The sequence below is a fragment of the Callithrix jacchus genome, chromosome 15 (genome assembly GCF_049354715.1).
Source record: "Callithrix jacchus isolate 240 chromosome 15, calJac240_pri, whole genome shotgun sequence".
NCBI lineage: Eukaryota > Metazoa > Chordata > Mammalia > Primates > Cebidae > Callithrix > Callithrix jacchus.
Window position 1 is genome coordinate 29,406,182 of NC_133516.1, and position 20,153 is coordinate 29,426,334.

Below are 20,153 nucleotides of genomic sequence, written 5' to 3' on the forward strand. Positions count from 1 at the left end.
GCCCCCACGATGGCGCCCCCCGTTGGTCGCATGCCGCGGCCTCTGGTGAGCTGGGTGGGGACGCTCCTAATGCCCCGCCTGCGTGGCGCCCCCCGGGGGCCACGCGCCGAGGCGCTCCTGGTGTTTGACCCGCAAGGGCGCCCCTAGCGACAGCCCTCCCTTACGCCTCGCGAGCTGGGGTCTGGCCTGAACGCACCGGCTGACCTCCCTCCTTGGCCTCTCCTCACTCCGCTGGTCCAGGCAGTCTCCAAGAGTCCCTCAACCTAACCACGGCCGATTCTCAGTCCTCCTCACCCCTGCAGCCCATTGCCAGGGACTGGCTCATGCTGTCACCCCTCCTGCAGTGAGATGAAGACCAAACCCTAGGGGCTGGCATCCAGGATCTCCAAGTGACCTTGCTTTCCCTCCAGCCCTTCCAGTGGGGCTTTGCCCAAGGAACTGAAATTAAGCAGATAGATGTATTTGAAATAATGATTTTCAAAGACTGCTTCATTGTAAGCAACTACACCCCACCCTACCCCATCCAGCAGATGCCCTTGACCCCCCAAAATCCATCTGCTTAGGAAAGAGCACAGGTGAAGGGGCTCTCCACAGAGGATCACTGGTTCTTACCATGGGGCCCCTGTGGAATAAGGAGGTCACTTTGCATGTTGCAATTTGGGAAGCACATTGATGGTTCAGTGATGCCAGAGGATAATACATTTAAAAAGTTGTGTGGGGGACTCACAGCTGTTGGAAAATTCTAGACTAATAGAGATAAGATGAGCTAGCATTGTGGCATGCGCCTATCCCAGCTACTCTCAGCTACTCAGGAGGCTGAGGCAGGAGGATCACTTGAACCCAGTAGTTTGAGTCCAGCCTGGGCAACATAGCACCCCATCTCTAAAAGAAAATAATTTTAAGGTAAGGTGAAAGTTAAATTAAGCCAGGATATTCTAACATGTGTGAGGGCCTGTGGTCTTGGGCTACACACGAGCTGGCCGCTCCATGCTCCATTGAAAAGGCAGTAAATTACACCCTTCAGCTGCCCTGAGGAATAGGGGTGGCTGGCTGTTCTGCACCTGAGGCCCACTAGGTCTGAGGGGCCCCTCATTCCTCACACAGTGGCAGGGCTCTGTCTTCAGCCTGGCTAGCTTGGGCCAGCCTTGCTCATGCTGCAGAGTCTAACAGAGGTCATCAAGGCAGCGCAGGAGTTCAGGGCACAGTCACCTCACACATTCATCACCCAGGTAGGCACTCTGCCCTGTCCCCACATCGCCTACCTCTGCCAGAGAGGGAAGAGGAATGTTCAGGCTCTGCAGATCCTCAGAGGGATATGAGGGCTTGGGAGAGGCCCGTGGGTTCTGGAACACGGTCCATGAGTGTGTGATCTGGTCTGTGATCTAACCATGGTGAGGTTCTTGGGAAGAGGCCAGCCCTCGCAGGAAGGCCTGAGGGAAAGTGTCTGTCACATACTCATGGGTAGGGCTATGGGGACCTGGGGATTGCTGGAGTGCTGGGATGACTAAGCCGGGGCTGCAGTCCCACATTTGGAGGAAGAGGGAGGGGAACAGTCTCCCAGGGTCACACAACAAGCACAAGACAGACATGGCATAACGCTATGAGGGGAGGCTCAGCTTAAGAGAACAGCCAATACTTCCTGGGGGTTAGGGAGGTTGTGAAGGGTTCTGGCCGAGGTCAAGAAGAAAGACAATCACTTGAGTGGCTTCAAGTTCAAAAGCATCTTCATTGAACAACAGAAAATAACAGTGGCTCTTGGACCCTCCCCAGGGGCTGCTCTGCCCTGCTGCCATCCTGTACAACCTCTGGTCTGCACTTCAAAGGGCAGAACACAGGGGAGGGAGAAGCAGCCTCTGGGAGCAGCTGTCCTTAACACCACTCACAGGAGCCACGGGAGCCCAAGGAGGCCAGCAGAAGGTAGCCAGTGAGAATAACTGGGCTCAGAAAGGCAGGGTCAGCCCTACTGACGAACCTCAGGTCAAAAACCTGAGCCCTGATGCAGGAGGTGAAGTGGGCAGTGCTGGTGTAGATGCCCGGGAAGTGGCGCCACCTGCAGCTAAAGCTCCAGCTCACCACTCCCATCTGAATCCAGGTCTTGTTCATTTGGCAGACAAGGGAGCTGCCAGAGTCAACCCGTAGAGAAAAGGAAGGGTGGCATAAGGATGGCAGCAGAAGGACCTCCCTGGCCTAAGCCTGTGCCTGAGGATGAGCTCTGTGGCACACAAGCTCCGCACTGGACCACACTGGCCTCTGTCTTCCTTTTCCTGCTAACTCTGACCCTAACTCCCCATCCCCTCCTCTGCCTTCCCCTTAAATCCTGGTGGACCTCCAAGGCTGTTACCCTTGGTCTTTTTCTTTCCTGAAATGCTGCTTGCAGAGTGAGCTGTTCGAAATGCAAACCAGCTCTCCCTTTTTTGTGCAAACAGAGGTTTACAGAAAAGAAGATTGTTTAAAATGACATACATCAGCTGGGCACGGCGGCTCACACCTGTAATCCCAGCACTTTGAGAGGCCAAGGTAGGCGGATCACAAGGTCAGGAGATTGAGACTATCCTGGCTAACACAGTGAAACCCCATCTCGACTAAAAATACAAAAAAAAAAAAAAAGTTAGCCAGGTGTGATGGCACACGCCTGTTGTCCCAGCTACTCGGGAGGCTGAGGCAGGAGAATCACTTGAATCTGGGAGGCGGAGGTTGTAGCGAGCAAAGATAGAGCCACTGCACTCCAGCCTGGGTGACAGAGCTAGACTCTGTCTCAAAAAAAGAAAAACAAAAAAAAAGAATAGCATACATGAAAAGGGCATAGCTGTTATTTTGGCAATAGTGGGTTTCTTAGGATTTTTAAAAAATTTTCTTTACACTCTTCTGTAATGTTGGAAAATTTTATAAATCAGAAAAACAACTCATTATATTTATTTTTAAAACATAATGCACACCAAGATTTACAGGACATAATCTAATGGAAGAATACATAAGACTCTTTAAAAAAAAGTAATAAACAGTACCTAAGAATGTAAGGAAAGACCTACGTCAGTGTGCAGATATACTGTTTTTCAAAGATGAGACAACTTAAAACAATGGGAAAATGTCAATTCTCACCATTTGGCTTCCTGCAGTATGGAAGACAAGATACCAACCTTATTGCTAAAGATAACTACAAATGTGAGATTTAAAAAAGTATATTATTTTAAATGCATGGTCAAATTAGCAAAAAAAATAGACTCTTCAGACTGAAGACGAAAACCTAAACGAGGGCTAGAATATAGAGATGTCAGTGGAGCCCAGGCGACAGCTTTTGCCACCAAGGCCCTTTGTCAAACCCAGCAAATCTGAGCTTCAGTCTTCATAGCCTTCTTCATGGCTTTGGGAGAAAAAAGACAAAACCCAGGGTCTCACTAAGGAGAGAAGCCTCAGAGCAGACCTCCTGCTAAAAGTTATACCTTCAAAAAATGACCACACCCTCAGAGTGAGGGTGAACTCAAAACTCACCCTCGTATGAACTCACAACATGACTTCACACTGTCTGGGTGGTTCAAAAAATCTGAGCCAAGGCCGGATGTGGTTTCAAGTGGTGCTGCGATATTCACAGCAGCAAAGGCATGGAATCAACCTAAATGCCCGTCAATGACAGACTGGATAAAGAAAATGTGGTACATATACACCATGGAATATTATGCAGCCATAAAAAGAGCATGATCATTTCCCTTGCAGGGACATGGATAGAACTGAAGGCCATTATCCTTAGCAAACTAACACAGGAACAGAAAACCAAACACTGCATGTTCTCACTTATAAGTGGGAGCTAAATGATGAGAACTCATGAACACGAAGAAGGGAACAGACAGTGGAGTCTACTTGATGGGGGAAGGTAAGAGGTGGGAGAGGATCAAGAAAAACAACTAATAGGTATGAGGCTTAAAAGTTGGGTGATGAAATAATCTGTACAACAAACCCCCATGACAGGAATTTACCTGTGGAACAAACCTTCACTTGTACCCTTGTACCCCGGAACTTAAAAGTAAGTAAATAAATAAAATGATGCTGGGTTGGTCATACCTGCAGGCACCTGGCAGAAGCAAACATAGATTCTGTCTGGAGAAACCAATCTTTCAAGCCACACCTCAGGGTAGTCCTACGGTTAACACTCTAAGGAACAGGTCCTCACTCCTCAAAACACTGCGCAGCACACAAGGAAGTGGAGGCACCATGAGAAAATGTCAGCCAGCAGAATAACTGGGGCAGAGTCAGAGCCTTTGAGGCTTGAGATGCAGGAATGACCAGAGGGAAGCTCTCACAGGTCTGTGAGGGACTCTTTCTTAGGTTTGGTGGTGGGTTCAAGGATGTTGCTAATGTTATTCTTTATTCTCCATGTACGTTTTATAAGTACATTTTGTCTATTCAACATAGAGTAAAAGCATTAAAAATTAGAACAATGTCAATTCTTCAGACATTAATCTCTCAAAGCAATTCCAGTTAAAACGCTAGCAGGATTTTCTCAGGAACTTGCCAATTGATTCTAAAATTGATATTGAAGGATAATAATCCTTAAATTCTAGAATGGCTTTGAGAAAGGAAAGACAGGTTGGGGGCTGATTTGACCTACCAGATGGTTACACGTATTTTAAAACTATAATTATAGAAATATAATTAAAGATAAGAAAGCTATAATTATAGAAATAGTGGGGTAATGGCATAGAAACAAAAAAACAGTCCAGTGGGGGCAATGCCAAGCCCGTAACCTGATGCCTACCCGGGAGGACACTTGACACACGTTACACAAAGCATCAAGTCTGCGGGAAATAAGGGGTCTGTAGTAGATGGCTACATTGGCTCACCAGACAGAGAAGAGGGAAGTTGTACCCTATCATAACAAATCTTCAGAGGAATGAAAACTCTGAATGTGAAAAGTAAGAATGATAGAGCTAATTAAAACAAGACCAGCACACAGTGGCTCACACTGTAATCCCAACACTCTGGGAGGTCAAAGTGGGAGGATGACTCGAGCCCAGGAGTTCGAGACCAGCCTGGTCAACATAGTGAGGCCCTGCCTTCACAAAACATAAGATCAGCCAGGCACAGTGGCACGCACCTTAGTCCCAGCCACTCTGGAGGCTAAGCGGGGAGGATCACTTGAGCACAGGATTTCCAGGCTGTAGTGAGCCATGATCATCGTGTCACTGCACTCCAGCCTAGGCAACAGAGCCAGACCCTGTTTCTAAAATGAAAAATAAAACCAAAACCAAAAGCATATAGGACCATGCTTTTATGACTTGGGATGACGTATACTTTTAAAAATAAGAGTCTACTGGGTGCAGTGGCTCACACAGGTAATCCCAGGACTTTGGGAGGCTGAGGTGGGAGGATCGCTTGAGCCCAGGAGGTTGAGGTGGCAGTGAGCCATACCGTGCCACTGCACTCCAGCCTGGGTAACAGAGAGCAAGACTGTCTCAAAAAACAAAAACAAAACTCGCAAACCTGAAGAAACGTGTTAGGCTTGATTACAGCAAAACTAAGGTTATCTGTTCAGTAAAGGATATCAAATCTCACTGAAGACAGATGATGAATTAAGACAGGGCATTGTCTCTGTCTAAAACCAACCAGAGGCCAATCTTTAACATACCTAAGGAGCTCTTGAAAATAACAAGCAGAGTGGGTTGGGGGATGTGAGGCCTCCATGTTCTTACCATGGAGATGACACCAGGCCAGCTTCCTGACCTCCTGGCAGGGCAAGGCACCTCATCCCTAGGACCACCAGAGATTGGGGGGTGGGGGCGGCCTGAAGTGAAGTTTAAATTTAAATAGAAACTTTTATGGGACAAGGCATTTAATAACTGAAAATGACTAAAAATTATGAACTCTACCCAAAATGATATTTGGGGAAGGAAGGAAAATTTGACATAGGATATATGGGGCAATTATTTGAAAGAATAAAACCATTTAATGTGAATATCTTAACAAATTCACATGCCTCGGTAAACAATTACAGGAGGAAATAGACAGCACAATATAATTTATACCAACTAAAACACACACAGCAACACTATGTATTTTTCAAAAGATACAGATACTTTTAATTACACATAGTATTATTATTATTTTTTTTTTTTTTGAGATGGAGTCTTGCTCTGTCACCCAGGCTGGAGTGCAATGATGCAATCTTGGCTCACTACAACTTCTGACTCCCGGGTTCAAGTGAATCTCCTGTCTCAGCCTCCTAAGTAACTGGGACTACAGGTGTGCACCACCAAGCCCAGCTAATTTTTGTATTTTTAGTAGAGACATGGTTTCACCATGTTGGCCAGGCTGGTCTTGAACTCCTGACCTCAAGTGATCTGCCCACCTTGGCCTCCCAAAGTGCTGGAATTACAGGCGTGAGCCACCATGCCCAGCCTAATTACACATATTAGACAGATGTGAGTTGGTATTCTTTTGAGGGCAGGGCAAATGGAATATGAAGGAGAAAATCAAGCCAGTGATAATCACACCAGCAATGATATGTGAGGACCCCTGCCTGAGATAGGACTGATGGGACTCTAGGGACCCAGAGAAAGTGAGAACGTGAGAGAAGAAGAGGAGAGAGAGAGATCTACTGCAGGTAAGCGTTCTCTCACCACAGTGAAATAAAACCTGAGTTCAGTAACAAAATGTGAGTCACTCCACCAATGGGAAAAAATAACTTTCAAAACGTTAACACAAAACAACTAAAATCTATAATTAGAATACTGAGTAAGAAGAACATCACATACTGCACAGGATGTGGCCCTAAACTGCACATGGAACTGTCCTGATCTAAAGTACCAAACAAGAGAAAATAAAAACAAATTATTTGGTATTATCATCAATTATCACTGCACATTCAGTTCAAGACACTTGCAAAGGAATTAATAAAGACAAAAAAAGGCTAATTCATGTGTTAGGAAGCAGAAAAGTCATAGATTTGAGAAATAAAAATCAATAGCTTGTTCTTAAAAAACAAGGCTGGGCATGGTGGCTCACGCCTGTAATCCCAGCACTTTGGGAGACTGACACAGGAGGATTACTTGAGCTCGGGAGTTTGAGACCAGTCTGGGCAACATAGTGAAATGCTGTCTCTACAAAAAATTTAAAAAGTATCTGGGCATAGTGGCACACCCTGTAGTCCCAGCTTCTCAGGACTTGAGGCCGTGGGTTCAAGGTAACAGTGAGCTATGATCACACCCCTGCTCTCCAGCCTGGGCAACCGAGTGAGACCCTGTCTCATATAAAACAACAACAAGAACAACAAAACGCATACGCACCTTGTGAGTCTCACCAAGAAAAACAGAAAGAGAAGGAAAAATGTAAACACTTCATGGTTTGAGTAGCAAAGAAACTAGAACCACATCCAGGGAAAATGTACTTTTTCAGAATCTCGAGAGTGTTGACACTTTCCTCGTTGTGGATTTAAATTCTGGATGAAATGAGCTTTTTCTATGAAAGAGAAATCATTTAAGCTAATTTAAAGACTGACAGAGAACCCAAAAAAGTCCAATAATTATGGACAAAACAACTTAAAATATTCCCCAAGAGCAACCACTTAAAGGAAAACAGGCCTAGTGGTTTCACAGGCAACTTTGATCCAGTGTTGAAGGAGATCATGTGTGTTATTACAGATGTTCCAGAACATGAACAAATATTTATCAAATGAAGCATCATCCTGATACTATCCTTAACAAAGGGGTGCCTTTCTCTACATACCTTAAAGTGGAGCCCAGCGTCACTAGAGGAAAAAGGAAAAAGGTTGTATGCATTCACTGCGTGGACTGTGCCATGTGATACTATTTGTTCCCCGGACCCCAGACCTTTCATGGGCACAGTGTTATCCATGCCTGGCCCAGAGCCCAGCATAAGGTGTCTGTTGGATGAATAAATGAATAAAAACATGCTCTACAAAAAGATATTATGAATCTGAATCCAACAGATGAATGAAACAAAAGTACACCATACCCAGGGAGGAATGATCTTGGAATACAGGGCACGTGGGCATGAGGAATCTGTTCAGGGAACAGGTCTGCACCCTGAGTTAGAGCAGAGAGTCAGAAAACACATTTATAAAGCAGAACATTCTTTCCCAAAGTCAAATGCCCTGGTAAAACAGAAAGGAACAGCTCTCCCATCAACAGGTCACAGGCTGCATTAGCACCATGACATGATTCAGGATGAAGTGTAGGAAGCACTCCATGAAAGTGGGCAGCAAGAGAAAACACAGATATGATTTGCTTTAGGGAGAGAGGGGAACTCAAAACAAGGAAAAAGTACAACACAAATAAAAGAGGTGAAATCATTCCTGATTACAGCTCATATGAGTGTAGGCCTAGAAAGCCCAAGAGTCCACTAAAAACTCTTAGATATAATAAGAGTAAAGCAAGCTGAACTCTCAGATGTTTTCAGTACGAGGAAGAGTATGAGGGGTGGAAATGAAGAATGTGAAAATGCAGTCCAGGCGCGGTGGTTCACGCCAGTGTTCCCAACACTTTGGGAGGCTGAGGCTGGTGGATCACCTGAGCTTGGGAGTTCGAGAACAGCCTGACCAACATGGAGAAACTCTGTCTCAACTGAAAATACAAAATGAGCAGGGCATGGTGGCGCAGGCCTGTAATCCCAGCTAGTCAGGAGACTGAGGCAGGAGAGTCGCTTGAATCCAGGAGTCGGAGATTGCAGTGAGCTGAGATCAGGCACCACACTCTAGCCTGGGGCCACAGAGGGAAAATCTGTCTCAAAATAATTAATTAATTAGTTAATTTAAAGAATATATATATATACCACTCACAATAAGGACGTGATATATAACATTTAGGAATAGACTCAGGAAGCAGCATGCAGTAACTACGTGCAGAAAGCTCAAACTCCTGCTCTATAGACATAAAGAAATAGCGCAAAATACAAAGTCTTTATTTCCCTAAATGGATCTATTAATTTCACCAAAACCCCCATGTGATTTTCTTTTTGACAACTTTATTCTAAGATTGCGAAAATGAACATGGGAACAGCCAGGTAAATTCTTTAAAAGATGGAGAAGGAAGGGGGACTTGCCTACAAAAAGCATTATGAAGCTACAATAATTTTCAGAGTAGTGGTGGCATAGAGTTGTAAATGGTAGGAAGACATCAAAATAGGGTGGGAATTCAGAATGCAATAAAAAGGGCATTTCTGATTCATAGCCAAAAAAACAAGTATTCGATAAAATATTTTTATATAACAGGCTACTCATTTGGAGAAAGTAATACTGGGTTTCCTCTGTCAATCATCCAAATGAATCAAAATTTAAAGTATTTAAAGAAAAGAATTCGAAAATGATGAGTAAATAATTTTATAGTCTTAGATAGGAAAAATATTTCTAAGAAGAGCAAAAAAACTAAAATCATGGAGGGAATAATGATAGATGTAAACACAAAAATTTTACATAACCTTGTGGGAAAAACCTACACCAAAAAATGGGTAAATGAGGTCCAAATAGGGTAAAATAGCATAAGCATTTTATAACGGCTTAAAACTTCCAGTACCCAAGGTTTGGGGGTAAATTTGTATTTTGAAATAATTTGAGACTTGCAGAAAAGTTGCAAGTATAATATTTTACCCAGATTCACCAATTTTAATGTTTTACCATATGTTTTATATTATATATCCACATGTGTATACACATATACATATATAAAAATGCTTATGAACCATCTCAAATTAAACTGAAAGACATATGCTCCTTTACCGATAGTTACTACAGAATAGAATATCCAGAGTTTTTATAAATCAACAAAAAACAAAAGTAGTTTAATAGAAGAACATGGGCAAAGGACATGGAAAAATGTAAATGGTACCTTAAACAAAGCAAGCATTTTATTTGGACCTCCTTTGTCCTTTTAAAATTGATTTAGAAGGTGAGTATTTTCCTTGACCCCGGATAAAAACTCGGGCAGAACCAGAACATTTGCCCACTGTGGGTAATGTAGTCGTAATCGCCATGATTACACCAAGTGTCATATGAACATCTCACTTCAGAAATCAGAACATTCCTTCCCATGTAATAATCACAACGTTAAACTTGATTTAGAGTAAAACTTCTCCCCATTGCCATCGGGGCTTTGGCAAGCAGGAGGCTTCCTTCCCTCTAGCTTCCACTCCTCCTACCCCATCTTGCTAACCTGATCTTCCTAACCTGCCAAGGTAACAGCAGCAGAGTGAGGGGAAAAGAAGTGTCTTAACTGTCCCCACCCTGCCCCTCCAGGCCACTCTCCCCTCCAGGGAACTCTCTGAGCCTGGAGGGATTTAGAGTTGACTCTGCCCCTACCTTGAGGGGTACACACCAGGCTTTCTGAGTGATCCTGCTGGTACCACTCCCAATAGACTTGCAGTGTGGGACAGGTACCCCCAGCCTGCTCATCCCTGTCCCCTTGGAGGGAGAAAGGTGAGCTCATAGATGCAGTTCTCTCCAGAGAAATTATCTTCACAAAATCACCTCCAGCCTTACCCTCTGGACCCTTTGATACAGACGTGTAGCCGAATATCAGTCACACAACTCTCTTTGAATTCTCATACTAACTGTATTTTGCTATCTCTGTTGAAACTTCCTATTTAATATCCTGTTACACAAGGAATTTACAGAATTTCTCAATGTCATGAAATTACAACAAAAATATTAGTTTTAGTCTACCAAAAGGACAAAAGTTAAAATAAAAATAATACCTAATTCTGGTGATGATGCAGGAGAAGTCATTCATATACTATTGGTGTTGATATAAATGGATTAAGTCTTTGGGAGGCTAATTTGCAAATATCTATTGAAATTTAAAATATATATATACAACTGATTTTGTAATTACACTTCTAAAATTTATTCTAGATAAATGTTTGAACAAATGTGAAAAGGTATTCAAAATTTTTTATTCTAACATAGTAAAAAAATAAATTAAAATGAGCTCAAATAACTGTCAATAGAAGAACAGTTAAGTAGATTGTGGTATAGCCATATGAGAAAATTATTATTCAGCAGTTAAGGAAGATGGAATATATTTATATGTATAGACATAGAAAGGAGTCCAAGATATATTTTAAGTAAAAATTTAAATGTTGGAGAATAAAAGTATCTAACAGTCCCTTACTAAAAATCAAAGCCAGAGGCCAGGCAAGGTGGCTCACACCTGTAATACCAGCAGTTTGAGAGGCCAAGGTGGGCAGATCACCTGAGGGTAGAAGTTTGAGACCAGCCTGACCAACATGGCGAAACCCCATCTCTACTAAAAATACAAAATTAGCCGGGAGTGGTGGCACATGCCTGTAATCCCAGCTACTGGGAGGCTGAGGCAGGAGAATTACTTGAATCTGGGAGACGGAAGTTGCAGTGAGCCAAGATGGCACCATTGCACTCCAGCCTGGGCAATAAGAGCAAAACTCCATCTTAAAAAAAAAAAAAAATCAAAACCAGAAAAAAAAAAAAAACTAACGTAGAGCTTTATATGCATAGAAAGAAGTGTTAGGAATATAAACCAAACAATTTAGAGTAAAAATTTATAGGTAGTTTGATGATAGGAAAGTCTCGTTTTCTAATTTTGCACTTATGTAATAGTTTTTTAAACAAAATATGTGCATTTTCTTTCAAAATCACAGAACATATTTTAAAATAAGTTAGTGATAATGAAATCACAACAGGGAACATTTGAGATGAATTCAAAGTTCAAATCAAAAGTGATGTTATGATCTTAAATTCTTTAAACACAAAGCTTGAAAAAGTGAACGTTCTCAGTATAGTCCATAAATTGGAAAGTGTTATCAATTTCTGACAAGGAAACTGAGTTGGAAATCAATAACAACAATAAAAAACAATGCAAAATAGGTCAAAATAAAATCAAAATGGAAATTTTATAAAATATTATGACATAAAATTTGTGGCATGAAACTAAAGCCATATTTAGAGGGAAATATATAGCCTCAAAAGTTTGTATTGAGAAGGAATAAAGAACAAAAATAAATTGTGTAGGTGAATAAACTGATTAAACTCACCCCTGTGTTTACAGAACCTTGATATATGAGACAGGTAGTGACAGCCAGTGCAGGAATGACGTTTTCAATGAATGGCATCGGGAAAACTGGCAGTCCACATGAGAAGATGAATAAAAGTAGGTTCCTATCTTACACCATTCCCAAAATGAGTGCCACATGATTTCAAAGCGTGAAAGCCAAAATTTCCAAACTTTGAGGAAAAAAATATAGGAGAATGCCTTTATGACCTGGGGAAAAGGAATGATTAAATAAGACACAAAAAGCATAAACCAGAGATATGATATATTTGACTAAAATAAAACCTAAATTGCTGTTCAGCAAAGGACAGTACAAACAAAAGAAAAAGATAGATGGAAAACTGGGAGAAGATTTTGCAACATACACAGTGAACAAAGAATTTGTATCCAGAATATTAAAAAATAAAAAAATGAAAAAGGCAAATAATAGAAAAATGTCCAAAGTATATGAATAACTGATTCATAGAAGAGGAATCACAAATAGTGAATGAACCTATGAACTGCACAGCCACATTAGTAACTGCGACATGCACATTACAACTGCAACGGGTACTGTTTCCCATCCATGGGAATGGAAGACATTTGATAGTCTGACAATACGAAAAGCTGGCAAGAAATGGAGCCATGGAACTCTCAAATACTGCTGTTAGAATATAAATTCATACGATCATGTTGGAAAACAATTTGATCATGACTATTAAAGATGAAGGTAACACAGCCGATGACCCACCACTCCCATGCAGACACATCTTGCTGAGAAATTGTGGAACATGTAAATAGGGAGATGTGTGTGAGAATATTTAGAGCAGCAGCAGAGTTTGCGATATGAAAATATTGGAAACTCCCTTAATGTTAATAAAGAAGAGCTTGGATAAATTGTGGCATATTCACAAAAGAGAATATTGTAGAGCTCTTAATGCTTAAAACCTGCATGTATCAATGTGAATAAATCTCAAAACCAACGTTGAATAGAAGGTGCAAGTGGCAGGTGGCAGAAGTATTCATTCTATGCTTGCAGAATGAAAGTCATTTATGCAAAACGGGTTCTGCAAGCAGGTGGCCCACATCTGGGCATGTAGCTGATGTTCAGAAGTGGTAAATCGGGCCAGGCGAGGTGGCTCATGCCTGTAATCTCAGCACTTTGGGGAGCTGAGGCAAGCTGATCACAAGGTCAGGAGATCGAGACCATCCTGGCCAACATGGTAAAACCCCATCTCTACTAAAATACAGAAAATTAGCCAAGGTGTGGTGGCATGTGCCTGTAGTCCCAGCTACTCAGGAGGCTGAGGCAGGGGAATCACTTAAACCTGGGAGGCAGAGGTTGCAGTGAGACAAGGCTGCGCCACTGCACTCCAGCCTGGGCAACAGAGTGAGACTTCGTCTCAAAAAAAAAAAAAGTGGTAAAGGACTGCCATCACTACCTTCATTGTGGACAGGGACAAGAGTATTTTGCCCTGATTTTATAGGCTGAATGGAAGCCCGGGAGGAGGAGACTTTCTCTTCTTTTTAAGTTCTGGGATACATGTGCAGAACGTGCAGGTTTGTTATACAGGTGTAGTGTGCCATGGTGGTTTGCTGCACCTATCAGCCCATCATCTAGGCTTTAAGGCCTGCATGCATTAGGTATTTGTCCTAATGCTCTCCCTCTCCTTACCCCCAACCCCCGCCTCAACAGGCCCTGGTGTGCAATGTTCCCCTCCCTGTGTCCATGTGTTCTCATTTTTCAACCCCCACTTATGAGTGAGAACATGCAGTGGTTAGGTTTTCTGTTCCTGTGTTAGTTTGCTGAAGACAATGACTTCCAGCTTTATCCACATCCCTGCAAAGGACATAATCTCATTCTTTTTACGGTTGCATAGTATTCCATGGTGTATATGTGCTACATTTTCTTTATCCAGTCTATCATTGATTGGCATTAGGTTGGTTCTATGTCTTTTCTATTGTAAATAGTGTTGCAATAAACATACGTGTGCATGTGTCTTTATAGTAGAATGATTTATATTCCTTTGGGTACATACCCAGTAATGGGATTGCTGGGTCAAATGGTATTTTAAAAGTCAGGAAACAATAGATACTGGCGAGGCCGTGGAGAAACAAGAACGCTTTTACACTGTTGGTGGGGATGTAAATTAGTTCAACCATTATGGAAGACAGTGTGGCAATTCCTCAAGGATCTAGAACCGGATTTTCATAAGGTCTCCCACTGCCGTGTGAAAAGAAACACATGAATTCTGAAAGCCTTCTCCTGCCCCCGTCCACACGCTCTGCACCTGACAAGCATCCAAGCCCCATTCGGAGCTGGCACACAGCACATCATTCCCGATGAAGCTCCTCTCGTCCTTCAAGAAGAGGAATTGGTACCGGTGTTGGCAGATGTCATTGTTCACAATCCTGACAGCCACCTCCTGAAGACTGTAGGGGGTACTTGGGGTCACTGAGGAGACAGAGAGTCGGCCTGTCATCCCCTCAGCTTTTCAACACATCCCCATCACAGAGTTTGTCCACATTTGCTAAGGTAGGAGGGAGGGCCATTTCCTGGGATGGTGATTTGATAAAGGTCCCAGCCCAGAGCCTAACTTTTGAAAAAGCTCCAGCTCATCAAAAAAGACTATGCAAAAGTGTCCCAAGGGGCTTGGAGTGATATCCAGGCACCAAAGGACAAGGAGGACAAGAGATTTCTCCAGTAATTCAGGTTCTATGAGGGTGAAGAGCTGAGCTCTGCCCCTTGGCCACCAGCAAGGTGGCAAGACCCTAGAGCCCCAAGATGTCACCCCCCGGAAAGCAGGCCCCCACAAAGCCTCCCAGATCCTAGAACCCAAGGAGAGCACCAACAGGGGCCAGACCTCCAGGAAGTTGGTGACACTTCAGGATAACCAGCACACAAGTTAGATAGAGAAGCCTCAGTACCTCAGTATGTCCTGAGATCATGGCCCTCATGCCATTCATGGGAACCCCATTAATAACAAAGAATTCACTTCCTGCCATGCTGCAAGGTAAGCACTTGGCATTTCACTTAACTTCACTTTGGGAACTGAGGTCTCTGCAGGCCACATGTGTCTTTTACACTAGAGCACTGGGGTATATCTTTGTATCAAGAGGTCAGGAAATGTTTGTTGACTGAGTGAATGAGTGAATAAAGGAATGAATGAAGGAGCCTGTGATGGGGTTGTATTCCAAGGAGGAAAGTGTCTTGTAACCTCTGCTGGCCTTCACTCACCTTTTTGCCCTGTATTTCCCCAGCCGATTACCCAGCACACGGTTCCAATGGATGGCCTGAACTTGACGTTGAGGAGGCAGACGGGCTGGATGAGGGGGGTCCAGGAGACGAAGATCTTGAGCTTCAGGAGGGCAATGTCCTGAGACATGAAATTGTTGAAATCCTCATGAATCACGATGTGAGTGACCAGGAGCTGAGTGCCATTTTCTGGGAGTTGATGGACTCCCACCATCACAGAGTACTGGCTGGGGTCCTTGGATCTGCAGGACCATGGGTAGGAGGCAGGTCACCAGTGGTAAGTCCATAGGTAAGGGAGGAGATGGGTCCTGAGCTCAGGACCATCCAGCCAGGCCCCCTGTTCCCAGATCCCTAGATTCACCAGGGACCCCAAGGCCAGAAAGCAAAGTCCCCAGCCCCCAATGACTGACCTCTGAAAGCAGTGTGCAGCCGTGAGGACCCACCAGTGGTGGATGAGGGAGCTGCTGCAGATGTACGTGCCCAGTAACAGGATGCTCACCTGCCACAGCCACTTGCCTACCTCTGCCTTCACCATCCTGCAGGATATGTTGGTCTGACCACAGCCCCAGAACCAGGGCCCTGAGGAAAGAGGCTCTCAGGCAGCAAAGGGCAGCACTCACACCCCTGGACACAGCAGACTTGAGGCAGAGAGAGCCGCCTTCCAGCCCAGCCCCGTCATTAGCAGCCACTAACACATGCACAAGTGGGAAGGGGCTTTTCCTACTGCCTTAAAACTGGCAAATGGCCAGGCATGGTGGCTCACACCTGTAATCCCAGCACTTTGGGAGGCAGAGGTGGGTGGAGCACTTGAGGTCAGGAATTCAACACCAGCCTGGCCAACATGGTGAAACCCTGTCTCTACCAAAAATGCAAAAAATTAGCCAGGCATGGTGGCACGTGCCTGTAATCCCAGCTACTCAAGAGGCTGAGGCAGGAGAATTGCTTGAACCTGGGAGGCGGAGGTTGCAGTGAGCCGAGATCGTGCCACTGCACTCCAGCCTGAGTGACAAAGCCAGACTCCGTCTCAAAAACAAAAACAAAAACAAAAATCTGGCAACCAAAGGCCAGGGGCAGCAGGTGCCCCACATTCTACAGTCCCCAAACAATGAGGACCAGTCAACTCCTCCTGGGCTTGTTATAAGCCATCACCCAGGACTCATCCCTGCCTATAGTTTACACAAACAGATGGTTGAGGGAGGGAGGCAGAAGAGAGAATAATCACTGGGGTGAGCTGTCAGCCAGGGGATAGGCGATGGGGCACAAGTGGGCCGGGCTGCCTGTCCCTAAAGAACAGTAGTGTTGCATTGCTCCAGGGGCCACTCTGATACAGACCATGCCCCTGGAGGTGTGGTTCTTGTGACCCTGTGAGGAAGTGAGTAGAGATGAGTGTCCATTCCCTCCTTGACTCTCACTGGCCCCAGCAACAGGGGTGACAGGAGAGTAGGCTGCATTGAACCAGATGTGAGATGGAGATTTTAAATTGGCCCAGTCTGGACTGGTAATGCACAAAGGATAACCAAGGAAGGAAGTCACACCAGCAATCACAGAGCTTTGGAAGGCCCAGGAGGGAGGATGGCTTAAAGCCAGGAGTTCAAGGCCAGCCTGAGCCACATGGTGAGATCTAGGATTGCACCCTGGATTCCAGCCTGGGTGACAGAGCAAGATCTTGTCTCTAAAAAAAAATCAATCTTTTCTTTAAAATGTGGAATCCTTCACGAAATTTATGTCATCTTCTTTCACCCCCAAAGAGTCTACTGAACACAGGTACTGAATTCTGGCTCCAGCATTCGCAAACCACTGAAGCTCCGTGAGCCTCAGTTTCCCACTGTGAAATGGGAATGCTGGTGAAGCTCGCCAGAAGGCTGTTGCGACCTCACTCAGTCTCAGCCATGCTGATACAGAGTGGGCACTCCACCTAACTTCCTCATTATCGCAAGATGGGTCTCCTATGACCGTGCCTCCCAAACAAGCTCATTCGTTCCATGGATGTTAGTCTCTTCCTTTTTTTTTTTCTGAGATGGAATCTCACTTTGTCACCCAGGCTGAAGTGCAGTGGTGTAATCTCAGCTCACTGCAACCTCCACTTCCCAGGTTCAAGCTATTCTCATGCCTCAACCTCCTAAGTAGCTGAGATTACAGATGTGCACCACCATGCCCAGATAATTTTTGTATTTTTAGTAGAGACAGGGTTTTGCCATGTTGGCCAGGCTAGTCTCAAACTGCTGGCCTCAAGTGATCTGCTCTCCTTGGCCTCCCACAGTGCTGGGATTACAGGCATGAGCGATCGCACCTGCTGTGTTCCCCCATTTTTAATAAGGCTCTTCTCCCCTGTGTTCAATGGCCACCCTGGAAATTGGAACTGCCCTGGCACCATTTGGGCCCCCAGTCTGCTGAGGATGTACCACCCATCAGGACATGGACACATAGAGGCCCTTCAGGTATGAGGACAGCCCGACACAGACACCCTAGCAAACAGACCCCTCCAGCCTCCACCCCATGACCCTGAAGCCCTACCATCAATATACGGCTGATTAGCTAATCTGGCAGAAGGAAGTGGAGATGTAAGAAGGCCTTGAAGATCCCCCAGCCCACAGGCCACGGCAAGCAGGTATCTAGTCCTCACTGCTCCTTCTAATCGGTTGTGGAGGCAGAGGGAGTGGGGCACCTGCCAAGATTCTAGAACACATGGTTTATGTGTTCTGGATTGTGGGAGTAGGCGTCTGCCCCAGGTTAGGGGTCTATCTGGCTGTGGCAGTTTCAGGACTCTGGGAAGGAGGCAGTGTGGTCATGGCAAGGCCCTGCCAGGGCTACAAGGTGATGGTGCTATTGGGAACCTCCCTGGAGTGGTATTCCTGGTGCCCAGCCCATGACACTGCCTTCTGGGCCCGGCTCTCTGTAGTGTACCTGATGCCCAGCCTTGGCCTTGTTGGTGTCCCAGTGTGTAGTTCTGAGCCTGTGACAGTACAACGTGTCTAGCTCATGACAGTGCCTGGTGCCTGGACCATGAAGCACCCTAGTGCCCAGCCCAGGCCCCTTCATGAAGCCCCTCTGATGCCCCCTGGAGGTGTGGGAACTGAGGCACTGAGTGGGGAGGATAACTAGCTCTTGTAGTGTATGATGTGATTAAGGTGGACCTGAAGGTTTCTTTTTTCCCCTCACAGTCTGTATTTACTTTACTTTTCTTCTTTTCATTTTTTCTTTTCTTTTTTTTAAGAGAGAGGGTCTCACTGTCACCATGCTAGAGTGTGATGGTGAGATCATAGCTCACTGCAGCCTCCACCTCCTAGGCTCAAGCAATTCTCCTACCTCAACCTTCCGAGTAGCTGGGACCACAGGTGTGCACCACCATGCCTGGCTAATTTATTTTTTTTAGAGACAAGGTCTTGCTGTGTTGCCCAGGCTGGTCTCAAGCACCAGGCCTCAAGCAATTCTCCCCCATGGGCCTTCCAAAGTGCTGGGATTACAGGCATGAGCCACTGCACCTGGCCCAGGGTCTGTATTTTCAAGGGAAGAGCTCCTGGGTTGAGGAAATCTAGGTATGTTTAGCCTAAGAAGGTGGCTTCCTAAGAGGAAGCATCTTGCAGACTTGGGTCTTCATGAATCAGCAGAATGAATGACATCTGGGGACACCTCGCCACCACTCCCCTGAGGTCTCCCCTCCCAAGGATTCCAGGCTCCTCATACTGCCCCTGCAGGAAGCTCCTGCTTCACCCTGCTGCCAGTGCTGCCAAGCTTGTTCACACACTGCTGGGGAGCTAAACTGACATGGCCACTGGAAACAATTTTTGGAATCATTTAGCAGAGCAGAAAGTGTGCCTGCCCCACACCCACAGTTCCACTCCTGGCTTCGTGCCCTAGAAACTGCACGGATGCAGCAGTATAGGTGCAGGAGACTGTTCACTAGCTGCACTGTTGGGAAGAGCCCCAGCTGGAAACTACCCAACTGCCATCCAAAGTGCAGCAGCTATGCAGACTCCTCAGCAGCAGAGAATGGACAAGCTGCTGCTACCCCTAGCTAGATGGTGACGCCCATCACTCTATCCTAAGAGAAAGAAGTCAGATACAAAAGGGTACACAGATTGTATGAAATTCAAAAACAGGCAAAACAAACTAATTTTAGAGATATATGGTAGCAAATCAAGGAAATTATTATCTGTTCAATCAGATTCACTCTAGGAGGAAAGACAGAGGGAAAGGGAGAGAAAGAAAAGAGAAATTTCAGAGAAGAGAAACGCTATCTACTCTTCTGTCTTTGTGGAAAATAATTATTTGGGGGAAACAACCAATCAATCAATAAAACAAAATAGGATAACTGAATAAAGATCAGGCATATCTGTTATCACAACCAACGTGAATGCATGTAATTCGACTTTTAAAAGAAAAAGATCCTCTTGTTGGATAGCAAAAAAAACCATTCACATACTACAGTTAGACCCACACCAAAAACCCATTCATGTACTACTAATTAGATACACACCAAAACCCATTCACATACTACTAATTAGACATGCACCAATAACAAATTGGCATAAATAAGGTGAAAGTAAAAAGATGTGGCTGGGCTTGGTGGCTCACACCTGCAATCCCAGAACTTTGGGAGGCTGAGACGGGCAAATGGCTTGAGCCCAGGAGTTCAAGACCAGCCTAGGCAACATGGTGAGACCTCGTCTCTAACCAAAAATAAAAATAAATTAGCCAGGTGTGGCATGCACCTATGGTCCCAGCTACCCAGCAGGCTGAGATTGTGGTGAGCTGAGATAATGCCACTGCACTCCTGACTGGGCAACATAGTGAGATGCTGTCTCAAAAAATAATAATTTTAAAAGAAAAATTAAATTTTTAAAAGGGTAAAAATGGCAGGGCATGGTGGCTCATGCCTGTAATCCCAG

General features: G+C 44.8%; 1 protein-coding gene across 1 annotated transcript; it reads right to left on the reverse strand.

Annotated features, from left to right (window-relative positions):
- Positions 1-14,056: 14,056 nt before the first annotated feature.
- PRSS46P (serine protease 46) lies at positions 14,057-17,913 on the reverse strand. The gene is made up of 4 exons (XM_008981545.5): positions 17,779-17,913; positions 15,675-15,843; positions 15,247-15,506; positions 14,057-14,463 (listed from the first exon to the last, which is right to left on the reverse strand). The coding sequence occupies exons 2-4, from the start codon at positions 15,797-15,799 to the stop codon at positions 14,204-14,206; spliced, it is 645 nt and encodes a 214-aa protein (XP_008979793.4). The 5' UTR covers positions 15,800-15,843; positions 17,779-17,913; the 3' UTR covers positions 14,057-14,203.
- Between the last annotated feature and the right edge of the window lie 2,240 nt (positions 17,914-20,153).

Coding starts and splice junctions, on each gene's coding strand:
- PRSS46P (XM_008981545.5), bottom strand. CDS start 15,799: ATGGTGAAGGCAGAGGTAGGCAAGTGGCTGTGGCAGGTGAGCATCCTG. Junction 15,507..15,674: donor GCTGCACACTGCTTTCAGAG/GTCAGTCATTGG, acceptor ATGGTCCTGCAG/ATCCAAGGACCCCAGCCAGT. Junction 14,464..15,246: donor GGGAAATACAGGGCAAAAAG/GTGAGTGAAGGC, acceptor CTGTCTCCTCAG/TGACCCCAAGTACCCCCTAC.